The sequence below is a fragment of the Petromyzon marinus genome, chromosome 62, assembly GCF_048934315.1.
Source record: "Petromyzon marinus isolate PM22_M1 ecotype Great Lakes invasive population chromosome 62, UKy_Petmar_22M1.pri1.0, whole genome shotgun sequence".
Classification (NCBI taxonomy): Eukaryota; Metazoa; Chordata; class Hyperoartia; order Petromyzontiformes; family Petromyzontidae; genus Petromyzon; species Petromyzon marinus.
In genome coordinates this window covers 9392605-9411792 of record NC_133728.1, presented here as the reverse complement: position 1 = coordinate 9411792, position 19188 = coordinate 9392605, and the positions used below count along the sequence as shown (strand labels likewise).

The following is a 19188-nucleotide window of genomic DNA, read 5'->3' as shown; positions in this document are numbered from 1 at the left end:
ATGTTTCTAACCAGTGAAGATGTTCCATTAGGGGGGTCCACGTTTCACAAGCGTAGAGAAGGGAGGGAATGACCGTGGCCGAGAAAACCTGAAGCTTAGTGCGGAGCGACAGACCAGGTAGCTTCCACACAGCGTTACGCAACCGATGAAACGATATTGCCGCTCGACTGATTCGGAGTGAGATCTCTGCTGTTAAACTGTAGCCGGTCATAAGCACACTGCCCAGGTATGGGAAACTCTCCACTCTCTCCACAACTGCCCCATCACCGATTGGGAGTTGTAGGGGTGGAGTGTCCGATGGTACAAAATACCCAGGCAGGTGCTTAGTTTTGGTGGGGCTGATGGTAAGGCCCCATCTCTTAGTGGCACGCTCCAGTCTCAGCAGCAGCATCTCCAACTCCTCCTCTGAATGAGCAGCTATTACCAAATCATTGGCATACATAACGTGGTTAAGCAATAGGGAGCCATCCCTTGACCGCACCTGGGCATCGATCAGCCTCCCATTATATTTGTACCAAATGGAGATTCCCCCGGTACAGCTATTGAAGGCTTCACAAACTACGTGGTTAAAAATAGATGTTAAATAATGTGGGAGCAAGAGGACACCCCTGTCGCACCCCAAGGTGTACAGGGAATGGCTCTGACTCCCGGCCACGTAGTTTTACCCGGGCCCACTCACCATCATGAAGGTCCTTAATGATCGTGAGCAGAGGGTCAGGGACTCCAAAAGCACGAAGAACAACCCAGAGCCCAGGCCTACTGATGGTATCACAGGCCTTGACCAGGTCAATAAAGCAGAGATGTAGGCCTTGTTGGAATTCCCTACACCTCTGCTGTAGCAGACGGACAGAAAATATGGCATCTGTGCAGGACCGCCCTTTCCTGAAACCGCATTGGGGCTCCGCAAGCCTCTCCTCAGCGTGCCTGGCAAGGCGATGTTGAATAACCCTTGCCAGGACCTTTCCCGGCACACTGAGGAGTGAGATGTCCCTGTAGTTGTTACAGTCTGTGCGGTCCCCCTTCTTAAAGAGGGGGACCACCAGGGCATCCTTCCAATCCTGCGGAACCCGTCCAGTGGTCCAGATTGTTATGATGTCATATAGGGTAGTCTGTGCACAAATGCCACCCTCCCTCAGCATTTCGCTTGGGAGATCGTCTCTACCCGGTGCCTTTCCTGTTCTCAGACTCCGGATCGCCTTCAGTACTTCCTCAACAGATGGCACCTCAGCCAGCCACTCACAGGGGGTGATTTCTTCCAATATTTGAGGCACTGCAGCCTCAGCAGGTTCATCCCCACTTTGTGCCACGATGTTTTCCTGGCTGAGGGATTTCCCCTCCCCCAGGAACTCACAGAAATGCTCAGCAAATCTGCAAACCTGTTCCTGGGGGTCGGAGATTGGATAACCGTTTTTTCCCCTAATGATGGTAATAGGGGTGGCGCTGCAGGTTACTTTTTGATGGATTTAAATAGAGATTTGTGATCACGGGCCACTGAGGCAGACTCCATCTCCTCAGCAACCCGCGACCACCACCCATCCTTGCAGCGCCTCATAGCTCTCCGAACCTCCGAGCGAAGGCTGCTGTAAGCCTCCTCATTCTCTGACGTGGGATTCTGTAGCCGATGACAATGGGCCTGTCGCTTTTTCTCAACCATCCTGAACACCTCACCTGTCAGCCAGGGTCTCCGGGGAGGTCTGGACCGCGTACCCAAAGCAGCCATTGCAGCTGCATGAGTCACAGTCCTAAACCTCGCCCATTTACCCTCGACATCAGGAGGAGTGGGGGACAATGCCAACCCCAGCCGCAAGCGATGATGAAATTCTAGCTTGCAACTTTCATCAGATAACTGAGACCAGGCCACTTTAGGTTGGAATGGGGTCCTGGGTGTATACCCACCACCGGAGTGGAAGAATGGCAGGCGCATCTTACAGAGGACTAGTCGATGGTTAGAGGGCAGATCAGCTCCACGGTAGGTCCTGGTGTCAAGCACATGGGCTCGCATCCGCTGGTCCGTCACTATGTAGTCCAGCAGATGTTCTCGCATACATACACGCACGCACACACACGCACACACGCGCGCACACACACGCGCACACACACGCGCACGCACACACACGCACACACACGCACGCGCACACAAACACCGCGCTCCCCGCAACCACTGACAATGTCGTGGCCCGCGGTGTTTCACCCGCAGCGCACGACGTGCCAGGAAAGTCGGCCCCACGCCGCGTCCATTCAACTCTCCCCAAACCGGGGGGGGTGGAGCGGCTTGGAACCCCATCCCTGTCAACCCCTGACCAGTGCCCCTACCTTATCACAGACCAATTCAGACCTCATTGGTCACCCCGTGCCCCCTTATAAATCTCAACGTTCATCCCAAAAGTCCCATCATCATCACAAATAGACAAATCTAAATATTTTTTGCCCGCCCTTGAAACGCCGTGTGGACCCTGAGAACTCGGTTTCTCTGTACAAGACGAGGGGAGAAAACCGTGACGCGTTGACACGGCGTGGGAATTAGCGAGCGGCACTCGGAAGCCTCACCGGCCTCCTCCTCCGCCTCCTCCTCCTCCGCCTCCCGATCCTCATAGTCGCTGTGCCCGGGTGCGCTGGGCCAGTCGTACTCCACGTTGTAGTCGTCCGTGCCGGGGTCGCTCCCCTCCCGCGTCTCGTAGTCAGACTCCTCCTCCTCCTCCTCCCCCTCGTCGTCGTCGTCGCCGTCGCCCTCGACGACGGCCGGGTAGTCTTCGTCCGCGTGGTCCTCCCCGACGGGCGCGGCCGCGTCCGTGTCGGCCTCCTCGCTGGTGGGTTACCCGCACCCAACAGAGACAAAGGTCGCTCCCCCCAACCCCGTGCCGCCCGTCACGGACCGTCGCGGAACGTGCCGTCGGGCGAGCAGCAGTGACGACGCGTCGGATGGCCAGCAACCACGCCGCGCCCGGCCGCCTTTGTCTCCCCGGTGGCGATGTTTACCGCACGCCGCGCCGGGTACTTATCTGAGGCCGAGTCGACCTAGGGTAGGGTCCGGCACCGGTTGAGATAACCGTGCGCCGGTGCTGGCCGTGAGCGGGAATCGAACCCGGGTTCGCCGGGTACGCCGAGCGGCGTAGCGCTGACCGCTACCGCCACCGCTCGCTGGTGGGACCCACGCCACCATCGTCACCCGCGGTCAGTCACCCGCTCGTCAGCCTTCTATCGCTGCTGCTGCTGCTGCCGCTGCCGCTGCCGCTGCCGTGGTTACTCTGCCCGTGAACTTCAGTCACTGAACCACTCTCCAAGTCGCTCGCTCATTGGCAGTCAGCCACCTCCCTGTCACTCTTCTGTCGCTGGGGGGTGGTGGGGGGTGGTGGGGGGGGTGGTGGGGGGGGTGGGGGGGGCGTGCGGGCAGAACCCACCTGGACTGCGCGTCGTTCATGTCGAACCACAGCTCCAGGTCGTCCTCGTAAGGGCTCCTCTGGGGCTTGTCCGCAGCCTCGTCCTCGTCATTTCTCAAATCGTACCCCTCCTCCTCCTCCTCCTGCTGCTCCTCCTGCTCCTCCTGCTCCACCTCGTCCTCCACCTCGTCCTGGGAAAATTCCTCTTCAGGAGCGTCGACCTCCTCCTCATCCTCCACCACGTCTTCATCCTCCTCCTCCTCCTCCTCAGGGACGACCTCCTCCTCTACCTCAGGGACCTCCTCATCCTCCTCCTCCTCTTCCGCCGCCACCACCTCCTCCTGGACGTCGTCGACGTCATCGTCGTCGTAGTCGTCGTAGGAGGAGACTTCCCGCGAGCGCGTCTCCTCCGAGCCGCCGGCGGGGGACGGGCAGCACGTGTAGCGTATGCCGCGGAAGCCGTCCGCGCCGCACGGCCTTCTGGGGGTGTAGTCCCACAGGGTGTACTCCAGGCACATCTGGGTGCGGGGGGGGGAGGGGAGCCGCACGCGGGGGGAGTTACGTGGAGACACGGGCAGAGAGAGACACAGGCAGAGAGAGACACGGGGGAGAGAGACACGGGCGGAGAGAGACACGGGCAGAGAGACACGGGGAGAGAGAGACACGGGCGGAGAGAGACACGGGGAGAGAGAGACACGGGCGGAGAGAGACACGGAGAGAGAGAGACACGGGCAGAGAGAGACACGGGCAGAGAGAGACACGGGGAGAGAGAGACGCGGGCAGAGAGAGACGCGGGCAGAGAGAGACGCGGGCAGAGAGAGACGCGGGCAGAGAGAGACGCGGGCAGAGAGAGACACGGGCAGAGAGAGACGCGGGCAGAGAGAGACGCGGGCAGAGAGAGACACGGGCAGAGAGAGACACGGGCAGAGAGAGACACGGGCAGAGAGAGACACGGGCAGAGAGAGATACGGGGAGAGAGAGACACGGGGAAAGAGACACGGGGAGAGAGACACGGGCAGAGAGAGACACGGGCAGAGGGAGACACGGGCAGAGAGAGACACGGGCGGAGAGAGACACGGGGAGAGAGAGACACGGGGAGAGAGAGACACGGGGAGAGAGAGACACGGGCAGAGAGAGACACGGGCAGAGAGAGACACGGGCAGAGAGAGACACGGGCAGAGAGAGACACGGGCAGAGAGAGACACGGGCAGAGAGAGACACGGGCAGAGAGAGACACGGGGAGAGAGAGACACGGGCAGAGAGAGACACGGGGAGAGAGAGACACGGGGAGGGAGAGACACGGGCAGAGAGAGACACGGGCAGAGAAACAGGGACAGGGAGACACGGGTAGAGAGACACGGGCAGAGAGACACGGGCAGAGAGAGACACGGGCAGAGAGAGACACGGGCAGAGAGAGACACGGGCAGAGAGAGACACGGGGAGAGAGGGACACGGGGAGAGAGGGACACGGGCAGAGAGAGACACGGTCAGAGAAACAGGGACAGGGAGACATGGGCAAAGAAACAGGGACAGGGAGACACGGGTAGAGAGACACGGGCAGAGAGACACGGGCAGAGAGAGACACGGGCAGAGAGAGACACGGGCAGAGAGAGACACGGGCAGAGAGAGACACGGGCAGAGAGAGACACGGGCAGAGAGAGACACGGGCAGAGAGAGACCCGGGGAGAGAGACGCGGGGAGAGACGCGGGGAGAGACACGGAGAGAGAGACACAGGCAGAGAGACACGGGCAGAGAGACACGGGGAGAGAGAGACACGGGGAGAGAGAGACACGGGGAGAGAGAGACACGGGAGAGAGAGACACGGGAGAGAGAGACACGGGGAGAGAGAGACACGGGGAGAGAGAGACACGGGGAGAGAGACACGGGGAGAGAGAGACACGGGGAGAGAGAGACACGGGCAGAGAGACACGGGCAGAGAGACACGGGGAGAGAGATACACGGGGAGAGAGAGACACGGGGAGAGAGAGACACGGGGAGAGAGAGACACGGGGAGAGAGAGACACAGGCAGAGAGACACGGGCAGAGAGAGACACGGGAAGAGAGAGACACGGGCAGAGAGAGACACGGGCAGAGAGAGACACGGGGAGAGAGACGCGGGGAGAGACACGGGCAGAGAGAGACACGGGCAGAGAGAGACACGGGCAGAGAGAGACACGGGCAGAGAGAGACACGGGGGGAGAGATGCGGGGAGAGAGACGCGGGGAGAGACACGGAGAAAGAGACACGGGGAGAGAGACACGGGCAGAGAGACACGGGCAGAGAGAGACACGGGCAGAGAGACACGGGCAGAGAGACACGGGGAGAGAGACACAGGCAGAGAGACACGGGGAGAGAGACACGGGGAGAGAGAGACACAGGCAGAGAGAGACACGGGGAGAGAGAGACACAGGCAGAGAGACACAGGCAGAGAGACACAGGCAGAGAGAGACACGGGCAGAGAGACACAGGCAGAGAGACACGGGCAGAGAGACACGGGGAGAGAGAGACACGGGGAGAGAGAGACACGGGGAGAGAGAGACACGGGAGAGAGGGACACGGGAGAGAGACACGGGGAGAGAGAGACACGGGGAGAGAGACACGGGGAGAGAGAGACACGGGGAGAGAGAGACACGGGCAGAGAGACACGGGCAGAGAGACACGGGGAGAGAGAGACACGGGGAGAGAGAGACACGGGGAGAGAGAGACACGGGCAGAGAGAGACACAGGCAGAGAGACACGGGCAGAGAGACACGGGCAGAGAGAGACACGGGGAGAGAGAGACACGGGCAGAGAGAGACACGGGCAGAGAGAGACGCGGGGAGAGAGACGCGGGGAGAGACACGGGCAGAGAGAGACACGGGCAGAGAGAGACACGGGCAGAGAGAGACACGGGGAGAGAGACGCGGGGAGAGACACAGAGAAAGAGACACGGGGAGAGAGACACGGGCAGAGAGACACGGGGAGAGAGAGACACGGGCAGAGAGAGACACGGGCAGAGAGAGACACGGGCAGAGAGAGACACGGGGAGAGAGAGACACGGGGAGAGAGAGACACAGGCAGAGAGACACGGGCAGAGAGACACGGGGAGAGAGACACGGGGAGAGAGACACAGGCAGAGAGACACGGGGAGAGAGACACGGGGAGAGAGAGACACAGGCAGAGAGAGACACGGGGAGAGAGAGACACAGGCAGAGAGACACAGGCAGAGAGAGACACGGGCAGAGAGACACAGGCAGAGAGACACAGGCAGAGAGACACGGAGAGAGAGACACGGGCAGAGAGAGACACGGGGAGAGAGAGACACGGGAGAGAGAGACACGGGAGAGAGACACGGGGAGATAGAGACACGGGAGAGAGACACGGGGAGAGAGAGACACAGGCAGAGAGAGACACGGGGAGAGAGAGACACAGGCAGAGAGACACAGGCAGAGAGAGACACGGGCAGAGAGACACAGGCAGAGAGACACAGGCAGAGAGACACGGGGAGAGAGACACGGGGAGAGAGACGCACAGACACAGCTAGGAACAGGAGGGTGGTGGTGTGGGGCACCTGGCGAGCAAGACGCTTCCAGAACCTGGCCGGGTGACACTCGTCCAACTTCATCTGACCCATCTGGACGCAGTCGCCCAGCTGCGAGTGAGCGTCGCCATCGGTCACGGTGGCCTCCTCCATGTCCACCTCCTGCTCCACCTCAACTGCACGCGCCGCCAGGCCGGAGAGAGGAGCCCGCGTCATCGGAGAGCTCCTTGCCCTCAAACTCATCTCACCCCACTCCCTTCCAAGCTCTCTCCTGCCTCTCATCTCACTCCACTCCACTCCCCTCCACGCTCTCTCCTGCCTCTACCCTCTCATCTCACTCCACTGCCCTAGGCTTCACACGGAGATACCCATAGGCTCACACAGAAAACCACTCACGCAGAAAACCACTCTCGCAGAAAACCACTCTCGCAGAAAACCACTCTCGCAGAAAACCACCCTCGCAGAAAACCACCCTCGCAGAAAACCACCCTCGCAGAAAACCACCCTCGCAGAAAACCACCCTCGCAGAAAACCACCCTCGCAGAAAACCACCCTCGCAGAAAACCACCCTCGCAGAAAACCACTCTCGCAGAAAACCACTCACGCAGAAAACCACTCACGCAGAAAACCACTCACGCAGAAAACCACTCACGCAGAAAACCACTCACGCAGAAAACCACTCACGCAGAAAACCACTCACGCAGAAAACCACTCACGCAGAAAACCACTCACGCAGAAAACCACTCACGCAGAAAACCACTCACGCAGAAAACCACTCACGCAGAAAACCACTCACGCAGAAAACCACTCACGCAGAAAACCACTCACGCAGAAAACCACTCACGCAGAAAACCACTCACGCAGAAAACCACTCACGCAGAAAACCACTCACGCAGAAAACCACTCACGCAGAAAACCACTCACACAGAAAACCACTCACACAGAAAACCACTCACACAGAAAACCACTCACACAGAAAACCACTCACACACAAAACCAGTCACACAGAAAACCAGTCACACAGAAAACCAGTCACGCAGAAAACCAGTCACGCAGAAAACCAGTCACGCAGAAAACCAGTCACGCAGAAAACCACTCACGCAGAAAACCACTCACGCAGAAAACCACTCACGCAGAAAACCACTCACGCAGAAAACCACTCACGCAGAAAACCACTCACGCAGAAAACCACTCACGCAGAAAACCACTCACGCAGAAAACCACTCACGCAGAAAACCACTCACGCAGAAAACCACTCACGCAGAAAACCACTCTAGCAGAAAACCACTCACACAGAAAACCAGTCACACAGAAAACCACTCACACAGAAAACCACTCACGCAGAAAACCACTCACACAGAAAACCACTCACGCAGAAAACCACTCACACACAAAATGCCATAGGTGCCCACACAGACACCCATAGGTAATGTAGACGTTAAACAACCCCCTCCTTCCCCCCCTCCCTCCCTCCCTCATTCCCCCCCCCTCCCTCCCTCATTCCCACCTCCCTCCCTCCTTCCCCCTCCTCCCTCCTTGCCTCCTTCCTCCCTCCTTCCCTCTCTCCCCCCCATCCCCTCCCTCCCCCCTCCCTCCCCCCCATCCCCTCCCTCCCCCCTCTCCCTCCCCCTCATCCCCTCCCCCCTCCCTCTCCCTCCCCCCCATCCCCTCCCTCCCCCTTCCCTCTCCCTCCCCATTCCCCTCCCCGCGGGCCGCACCCAGGCAGTGGTAGGGCAGCACGATGTGCGAGTTGGCGTGGCAGCGAGCCTTGCCCCTCCTGCACCAGTTGTCCACCGACACGGCCTGCGTCGCCTCTTCAACGCCCGTCACCCGCAAGTCCGGGTACACCTGCACGAGCGCACAAAGGCAAAGATCCCCCGTGTAGCCTGGGGCAAGTGCCGGTAGCGGAGCAGCAGCGCCCTACGAAGGCCGGGGCGTCACGCACGAAGGGGGGGTGGGTGGCCAGCGTCACCCAGCGGCGATGGTGACAGCACGTCGTGCCGGGCAACTCATTTGAGGCCGAGTCGACCTGGGGGAGGAAAGCCCAGGACCGGTTCGGACAGTCGTCACCGGCGTTGGCCGCGAGCGGGAATCGAACCCGGGTCGCCGGGTTCGTAGCGCGGCGTAGCGCTGACCGCTACCGCCGCCGGCTGTAATTACCGGCGAAACTTCACCGGTGCCCGAATGTGCAAATGGCTGCAGTGGGTTGACCTGTCCAGCGCAGAAGCGGTTGTCGCTGAACGAGCAGCCGACTGGCCACGTTGTTGTTTACGTGACGAACCCCTCGCTGACTGGCCGTGGGTCGTCGTCATCGGGTGGTGGCGTGGGTGGCCGGGGTTAACGACGCACAATTACGTGTTCACGCGATCGAACGCCAGCAGAAACCTCCTCTATTACGAGCATGCATTTCTTAATCAGCTGCTGCTGCTGCTGCTGCAGGTGAGGGTCGCTCGAGAGAGAGAATCAAACTGCAAGCACCGCCGCCGCCGCCGCTACCACCGCAGCCATCACCGCCACCACCGCAACCACAGCCACCACCACCGCCACCACCGCAGCCACCACCGCAGCCACCACCGCAGCCACCACCGCAGCCACCACCGCAGCCACAGCCACCACCGCAGCCACTACCACCACCACCACAGCCACCACCACCACCGCCACCACCGCAGCCACCACCACCACCGCCACCACCGCAGCCACCACCGCGACGGTGGTGGCTGCGGTCGCGTCGTGAGCCAAATCGGACAGAACAGGAAGCCGCAAGACGAGTGGGGGGTAAGGGGGGGTAAGAGGGGGGGGAGAGACGTGTGGGGGGTAAGGGGGGGTAAGGGGAGGGGAGAGATGTGTGGGGGGTAAGGGGGGGTAAGGGGGGGTAAGGGGGGTAAGGGGGGGTAAGAGGGGTAAGGGGGGGGGGGGGAGAGACGTGTGGGGGGTAAGGGGGGGAGGAGAGACGTGTGGGGGGTAAGGGGGGGGGGAGAGACGCGTGGGGTGTAAGGGGGGGAGGAGAGACGCATGGAGGGTAAGGGGGGTAAGGGGGGTAAGGGGGGGGAGAGAGACGTGTGGGGGGTAAGGGGGGGGGGGTAAGGGGCTGCTGCTTGCCTGCTGGCAGTACTTGAGGATGTCGTGGCTGCTGCTCAGGCAGGACGTGGTACCGGATGGGTCGGGCTCCCAGACGCCCGTGCGCAGGTCCAGGTGCATGTTCAGCTTCCCGCAGAACATGGCCACCTGGGGATGGGCGGAGCTTGGAGGAGGGGCGGCCTGCGGAGAGGGCGGGAGACGGGGAGCGTCGGTTAGTGTAGTTTGTTTAGTAGAGTTTAGATTGGTGAGTGTAGTTTGTTTAGTATAGTTTACTTTAGTTAAGATTGGTTAGTGTAGTTTGTTTAATATAGTTTAGTTTAGATTGGTTAGTGTAGTTTGTTTAGTATAGTTTACTTTAGTTTAGATTGGTTAGTGTAGTTTGTTTAGTATAGTTTACTTTAGTTTAGATTGGTGAGTGTAGTTTGTTTAGTATAGTTTACTTTAGATTGGTGAGTGTAGTTTGTTTAGTATAGTTTAGTTTAGATTGGTGAGTGTAGTTTGTTTAGTATAGTTTACTTTAGTTTAGATTGGTTACTGTAGTTTGTTTAGTATAGTTTACTTTAGTTTAGATTGGTGAGTGTAGTTTCTTTAGTATAGTTTAGTTTAGATTGGTGAGTGTAGTTTGTTTAGTATAGTTTAGATTGGTGAGTGTAGTTTGTTTAGTATAGTTTACTTTAGTTAAGATTGGTGAGTGTAGTTTGTTTAGTATAGTTTAGTTTAGATTGGTGAGTGTAGTTTGTTTAGTATAGTTTAGATTGGTTAGTGTAGTTTGTTTAGTATAGTTTACTTTAGTTTAGATTGGTTAGTGTAGTTTGTTTAGTATAGTTTACTTAGTTTAGATTGGTGAGTGTAGTTTGTTTAGTATAGTTTACTTTAGTTTAGATTGGTGAGTGTAGTGTGTTTAGTATAGTTTACTTTAGATTAGATTGGTTAGTGTAGTTTGTTTAGTATAGTTTACTTTAGATTAGATTGGTTAGTGTAGTTTGTTTAGTATAGTTTACTTAGTTTAGATTGGTTAGTGTAGTGTGTTTAGTATAGTTTACTTTAGTTTAGTTAGTGTAGTTTGTTTAGTATAGTTAACTTTAGTTTAGATTAGTTAGTGTAGTTTGTTTAGTATAGTTGACTTTATTTTAGATTGGTGAGTGTAGTTTGTTTAGTATAGTTTACTTTAGTTTAGATTGGTGAGTGTAGTTTGTTTAGTATAGTTTACTTTAGTTTAGATTGGTGAGTGTAGTTTGTTTAGTATAGTTTACTTAGTTTAGATTGGTTAGTGTAGTGTGTTTAGTATAGTTTACTTTAGTTTAGTTAGTGTAGTTTGTTTAGTATAGTTTACTTTAGTTTGGTTAGTTTCGTTTCGTTTAGTCGCCTTCATCGTCCCGTTGCGGGACGTGAGGCCCAAAGGAGGAGGTCGACCGCGGCGGCCGCCAGCTCGTCGCTCGTGGTGCGAGATCACGACGGCCACAGCTGGCAGCGGTTCCAACCTCCCCGGGGCTCCCACCGGGGAGCACGGGGGGGGGGGGGGGGGGAGTGTAGGGGGGGTGGTTCAGAAAAACTGGGACATCTGGGAAAGGAACTATTTTATACTCTCTGGTACTTTCGGTAAAGTCACGTAGGTGGAAATATTTCATTTGATTTATTTGCTACCCACTACGTGGACTTCACCGAAAGGATCAAAGAGTATGGATCCCTGCAGGCAGTCACGAAAGCTTCAAATCAAGATTGAACTATTTTATCTTGCCAGGTTAAAAAAAATACAACGCGCTTTGGAGAATTAAATGGGGTATCCACAAGACATCTGGACCGCCCTGCATATGGACACTCAAGTGCCGTACTTCTTTCTTTTTGTTAATTATTTTTTTTATTTTACCAGAAAAGGCACCACTAAGCCAAATGACAGCTCAACCAAGTGGCTTCATCATCATCATCATCGCGTGGACATTTATAGCCAGTAGCCACAAACGATTCTGAACGTGCAGGGAAAAAAAACCCGGAGGACCCGGAGAATAATCCACGCGACCACGGACAGAGAGAGAGAGAGGGAGGAGAGAGACACACCGCAAACTCCAAATATACAGCGGCAGGCGTCAGGGTCGGGATCGAACCCACGACCTCTCCTGTGTACCAGGCGAGGTAGTTAACTTCTCCTAGCCACCGTGGCGCCTCTGAAGCAGATCTTTGCCCTATATGTGCTTTTTAAAATAACACGATTCTGGGGGGGAGGGGAGGTGGGGGGTTGCTCGACCCCTGGCAGAAAAAATATTTTCGCCTCGCTGCGCTGCGCACGCACGAGTGTCCCCGCGTGACGTCACCCCACTTCCCCCCCCCCACCCCCGGCTATGCCGCCTCTCCAAACAAAGCCAAAGATCCCCCCCCCACCTCGCGTAGCCTTCACAGCCCGTCGGGGCAAGTGGCGTTAGCGGGCGGCGGTGGCGGCGGCACTGCGGCACACAAAAGGGGGGTGCGGGGTGGCCAACACCACGCCCGGGGCCGCCTTTGTCTCCCCAGGGGCGGTGTCTTCTCCGCAACGCACCGGGGACTCATGAGGGGAGGCACAGGCACCGGTTCGGATATTCGTCACCGGTGTCGGGGTCGCCGAGTTCGCAGCGCAGCGCGACAACCCCGCTGCACCACAAATCCGCACCCAAACACACACACACGCAAACACACACACACACGCAAACACACACACACACGCAAACACACACGCACACACACGCAAACACACACACACGCAAACACACACACACACGCAAACACACACACACACGCAAACACACACACACACACACACGCAAACACACACACACACCCACACGCAAACACACACCCACACGCAAACACACACACACACGCAAACACACACACACACGCAAACACACACACACACGCAAACACACACACACCCAAACACACACACCCAAACACACACACCCAAACACACACACCCAAACACACACACACACACAAACACACACACATAAAAACACACACCCAAACACACACACAAAAACACACACCCAAACACACACACAAAAACACACACCCAAACACACACACAAAAACACACACCCAAACACACACACAAACACACACACACAAACACACACACACAAAACACACCCACAAACACACACACAAAACACACCCACAAACACACACACACACACCCACAAACACACCCACAAACACACACGCACAAACACACAAACACACACACAAACACACCCACAAACACACACGCACAAACACACACACAAACACACCCAAACACACACACACACCCAAACACACACACACACCCAAACACACAAACACACACAAACACACACCCAAACATACACACACACTCACACATTCGTGTGTACGTAAAAAAGTTAACTCAACCTGTACTTTGGTTATTGAGGCAATGTCACCCGTCCATTCCCTCCCCCCGGTCCCCCTCCCTCCCTTCCCTCACTCCCACACCCTCCCGGAGCGATTTAATGACGCAGATTAATAAAAAAAAGAAACGACTTTACAACGCACGTGGCCTCTTCGCCCTGAAGAGGGCGGCGGCGGCGGAGGAGGCGTCTGAGCCGCCTTTGCCCGATCCTCCCCGCGGGTCCACGTGCCCCCCCCAAGAGCTGTGCGTGCAACACCCCGCAGCAGCAGCAGCCGCTGACAAGGGGGGGGGGGAGCACTCCGGGACAAGTCTCGCCAAACTCCCTTCGCGCCGTACGCAGCCACGCGACCCGAGTTCGATTCCACCCCCTCCCCCGCCCGGCTCGCGGCGACGAATATCACCTGAAACCGGTCCCTGGGATTTTGCCCACCCACCCACCCTCCCTAGGTCAACTCGGCCTCAAGCCGAGTAAGCTGCTGCTGCTGCGGCGTATAAAAGCGTCGCTCTTGGGGGGCGAGGTGGGGGCGGGGAGACAAAGGCGGCCGGGCGTGGTTGCTGGACACCCGCCCACCACGTCGTGTGCCACAGCGACGGTCCCGCCGTTGGCTGCTGCCGCTCGCCAGCAGCACTTGCCCCCAGTCTGCTCAGAGGCTACGCGGGGGATCTTCGTCTTTTGCTTTGGGCGCCCGTGTAAAGTTCATCTGCGAAGCTCCTCGCTAAGACGACGACGACGACGCCGTGGGATTTACGACTCCAGGGCTCGCAACTCAAGAGGAGGGGGCAGGGGAGGGGGCAGGGGAGGGGGCAGAGGTTGTCGGAACGCCGTGCGTGGTCACGTGCGTCACGGCAGCGCAGTTGGGGCGACGGCGTCCGCAAAGATCCACGGCCCACCAAGAACCAGGGATGGTACACGACCCCTATCACTACCACTGCCCCTACCACGACCCCTATCACTACCACTGCCCCTACCACGACCCCTATCACTACCACTGCCCCTACCACTACCACTGCCCCTACCACTACCACTGCCCCTACCACGACCCCTATCACTACCACTGCCCCTATCACTGCACCTACCCCTATCACTACCCCTACCACTACCCCTACCACTACCACTGCCCCTACCACTACCCCTACCACTACCACTGCCCCTACCACTACCACTGCCCCTACCCACTACCCCTACCACTATCCCTATCACTGCCCCTACCACTACCCCGACCCCTATCACTACCCCAGAACAGACCGCAGTGCAATATGCAACGACGCAATGCCCCGATCAACAAATACGAAGGAGACATCGCAGCGACGTCGACGACGACGACGCTCCGCCACCGCTCCTGCTGACGCGGCTGCCTGGCCTTGACCCCCTGAACGTGACGCTGCAGTCGTCGCTGCGTCTGCCCTCATCATCGCCGTCATCACCGAGTGATCTCCGCACGCCACCGCTGACGCAACCACCACTTTGCGGGGGTCACGCGCCGTTGGCGGGGTGGCCAGCACCGCGCCGCCGGGCTCCATCGGCGACGTTCACGGTTCGCTGGGCTCACCCGAGGCCGAGCCGACCTGGCGGAGGGCCCAGGTTACCGGTTTGGGTAATTATCGTCGTCGCTGGGTGGTCGGCGGCCGCGGGCGGGAATCGAACTCGGGTCGCCGGGTTCGTAGCGCGGCACGCGCCGACCGGCTGGCACCACCGCTCCGCACGCGACGCACGCGATGCACTCAAAACATTCAACCGTGAAGCAACAGAGGGGTTCCCGGTGTTGGAAATATTTCCAGCCAAACCCTCCACGCCACCCCCGTCCCCTCCACCCCTCCCTCCCACCATCACCCCCCATCCACCCCCTCCCTCCCTCCATCCCCCCCAACCGCCCCCCACATCGGGCGAGGGATGAGATTAGCAGTTGGGGGGAGGGGGGGGATTATGAACATTCTACTCAGTAGGCCTGGGGACCAAATCACCCGCAAATCGCTCTCCCCAAATCCCATCGGACCTCGGGTGGCGGCTAAGCAGGGGGGGGGGGGGGAAAGAGAGGGGGGGGTGGGGGGTTGTGAGCCTGGTTATAGGTGCCCCGGGCTGAGGCCGGCCGCTGTGCTGACTGGCCGGAGGCTGGCCTGCCCTGGCCGGCCGGCACTTGCCAAGGGGAGGGGGGGGGCTTCCGCGGGTCAAGGCGTGGGTGGCGACACAGAACACAGCGCTGCCCTCATCGTTCGTTGGAGGCGTGGTGCGCGGTTCTGAATCGTCCGGCCGCCCCCTGGGTCAACCCCCTTCCCCCTCCGCCCCCCTACCCGCCCCCCAAGAGACTCCTGCAAGTTGCAGGTTGTGGGCCGAACGTGAGCGGCTCGCGATGGCGGTCATTTTTGTTCCGAGAGAGAGAGAGGCAGCGGCGTCGTCGTCGTCGTCACCATCCTTAAAAGACACCGCCGCTCTCTACGACAGCCGGAGGCGCCAAAACTGGTGGCCGCACTCGCCCCCCCCCCCACCCCGCTCCGCTCCGCCCGCAGCACGGCCTTGTGGGAGCCTCGGATACGTCCGGTGAAGTTATTTTAGTTTGGGTTTTGATCCCGTGATGTACACACGCGCGCGCTCGCTCGGAGAACCATCGGTACGGGACCGCGGGTGTACGTACACCCAAACGGAACGGTAACGGGGACCAGGTTAAAATACCGCGGTGCGCATCGACCGTGGGCACGGCACTCTACGCTAGCCGGCGCTAAAACCGGTGGCACGCCCGCTGCCGCACGGCATTGTGGGAGCCTCGGTTAACGCCTTCCGACCTGGAGACGTCCCGGCTAAGTTGTTTTGTTTTAGTTTCTCTTCCTTCCCGACAACGTACCGATGACGTACGCTTACATCATCATCTAAGATGTAGGTTTTACCCTTTCTGCCATTAAAACGTGGGGGTTGTTAAAACACCAAACATGAACCTTTGGCAAGGAATCGTGTCACTGCATTAACCGCACACACAGTGCCGTACTTGTGTTGAACATCCTTTTTTCGTGTTATGTTCAGTGAACATGCGTGTGTTACCATGTACCGTGTGTGGTTAACGCAGACAGGGCTCCTTGCAAGAGGTTCCTGTTTAGCGTTCTAACATCCTAACAAACCCCCTGTTTCATTGCCAGAAAGGGTAACACCAATTCTTATATTTTGACACCGGCACTTTTTGAAAAAGGAAATGACAAAAATAAATCGCCCCGGGGGACCACACTTGAGAGGAACGAGATGTTCCGAGGCGAAATATTGGCGGCGCCACGGTGGCTAGGAGATGTTGACTACCTCGCCTGGTATACAGGAGGTCGTGGGTTCGATCCCGACCCTGACGATGCCTGCTGCTGTATATTTGGAGTTTGCGTGTCTCTCTCTCTCCCTTTGGTGAGATGTTAACTACCTCGCCTGGTATACAGGAGGTCGTGGGTTCGATCCCGACCCTGACGATGCCTGCTACTGTATATTTGGAGTTTGCGTCTCTCTCTCTCTCTCCCTTTGGTGAGATGTTAACTACCTCGCCTGGTATACAGGAGGTCGTGGGTTCGATCCCGACCCTGACGATGCCTGCTGCTGTATATTTGGAGTTTGCGTGTCTCTCTCTCTCACCCTCCCCGTGGCCGCGTGGATGTTTCAACATCCCGCATTTAGAGTGTTTGGCTGCTGCTATCAATTCCCGAACGACGCCGATGAGCCGCTGCGTTGAGCTATCATTTGTGATGACCACGTCGCTTCTGAAAGAAACGAACTGCGTAGTCTCAGGTGGGCCTTGCAAGTGGTTATGTAAAAAAAAAATAGTTGCATAAGAATAGGTGTTCACCCTTTCTGGCAATAAAATCGTTGTGTTAAGATGTGAAAACACCAAACAGAAACCCCTCTGCAAGGATGCATGCCACTGCATTCACCACATATACTTGTGGTGAACACGCAAACAAAACACACGCCCTGGTAGTATGTGATGCATAGCGTTTGAAGCTAGTTGGTCCACAACCAGAGACAGCTTTCTTGAGATCATTGTGCCAAACGGTGTTAGACCAGAGGATGCCATTGAGAGCTCGGTGTGAGCGGTTACATCACGGTACCTCTCTTGCCAGCATCACAATATAAAAGCAGGCTTCACCCTCTCTCTGGCAATGAAACAGCTGTGTTAAGATGATAAAACACCGAACAGAAACCTCTTGCAGCCTTTTGCATCCTAACACACCTGTAATTTTATTGTCAGAGAGGGTGCAAACTTTGATTATATTTCGATACTGGCAAGGTGAGGACGCGTTAAAAATAAAATTGTGTTTCGATTTAAAGCTTTCGTGACTGCAATGATTCATCTTCTTTGGTCCTTTCGGTAAAGTCACGTAGAATGAGAATAAAATAATAAATTGATAAAATAAAATAACACAATAATATTCTCACCTGATGAAGGCCGCTTGTGTTGTGGCCGAAACGTCGTGAGAAAATTATTGTGTTATTTTATTTTATCAATTTATTATTTTATTCTCATTCTACGTGGTGACTTTACCGAAAGAACCAAAGAAGATAAAATTGTGTTGTCGAGTATATTCTGGAGTGTGCAGAGTGCTTCTCCCCGTGGTTGCGATGATACCTCTCTGGCTCCTCCGGCTTATCCCTCTCTCCAGAATAAGATAAAAACATTGTCTCGGTTGTATCATTATTAATCTTCATTTTCACAAGACTCCGGTGCAATAGGAAGGAGCAGGAGGAGGAATGCGAGTGGGGGGGCCTCCACCCCCCCTCCCCCCCCCCCACCACAGGAATTCCGCGGACCAACAAAACAATCCCGAACCTCGGTGACTCACGGGGTTCGGGGAAAAGGGAGAAAGGGGACGATGATGAGACCCACGGGGGCACGGGAGCGCAACCAACATTATTACTTACAAGTTTCGTTCTATTACTTACAAGTTTCGTTTTTAACCCGCTCAACGCTCTCCCCGTCTCCTCCTCCCTCCCACCTCCACCGCTTCCTATTCAGGGCCCTGCCGTAAAAATAGACGCGGGGGGGGGGGGGGGCGCAAGGCCCCGCGATGCCAGCGGGCGGGCAAACGGGCCGGCGGCGTAGGCTGGACGCAGGCCGCTAGTGGAGGATGATGATGATGATGAAGAGGAGGATGATGATGAAGAGGAGGATGATGATGAAGAGGATGATGAAGAGGAGGATGATGATGATGAAGAGGAGGATGATGATGATGAAGAGGAGGATGATGAAGAGGATGATGATGAAGAGGGTGATGATGCTGATGAAGAGGATGATGATGATGAGGATGATGATGAGGATGATGATGATGATGAAGAGGATGATGATGATGAAGAGGATGATGATGATGATGATGAAGAGGAGGATGATGATGAGGATGATGAAGAGGATGATGATGATGGAGGATGATGATGATGAAGAAGAGGAGGATGATGATGAGGATGATGAAGAGGATGATGATGAAGAGGATGATGAAGAGGAGGATGATGATGATGATGATGATGGAGGATGATGATGATGATGATGAAGAGGAGGATGATGATGATGATGAAGAGGAGGATGATGATGATGATGAAGAGGAGGATGATGATGATGATGAAGAGGAGGAGGATGATGATGATGATGAAGAGGAGGATGATGATGAAGAGGATGATGATGATGAAGAGGATGATGATGAGAGGATGATGATGAAGAGGATGATGATGATAAAGAGGAGGATAATGATGATGATGAAGAGGATGATGATGATGAAGAGGATGATGATGAAGAGGGTGATGACGCTGATGAAGAGGATGATGATGATGATGAAGAGGGTGATGATGCTGATGAAGAGGATGATGATGATGAAGAGG

General features: G+C 56.3%; 1 protein-coding gene across 1 annotated transcript in view; it reads right to left on the bottom strand.

The window, feature by feature from the left end:
* The window catches only part of LOC116955819 (amyloid-beta A4 protein-like), a 72820-nt gene that overhangs the window by 24203 nt on the left and 29429 nt on the right, over positions 1–19188 (bottom strand). Inside the window, exons 2-6 of the mRNA XM_076053716.1 lie at positions 9998–10156; positions 8617–8746; positions 6929–7074; positions 3399–3895; positions 2548–2804 (exon numbers count right to left, since the gene is read on the bottom strand). Coding sequence (XP_075909831.1) covers positions 2548–2804; positions 3399–3895; positions 6929–7074; positions 8617–8746; positions 9998–10156 — 1189 coding nt within the window. The remainder of the gene's footprint in view (positions 1–2547; positions 2805–3398; positions 3896–6928; positions 7075–8616; positions 8747–9997; positions 10157–19188) is intronic.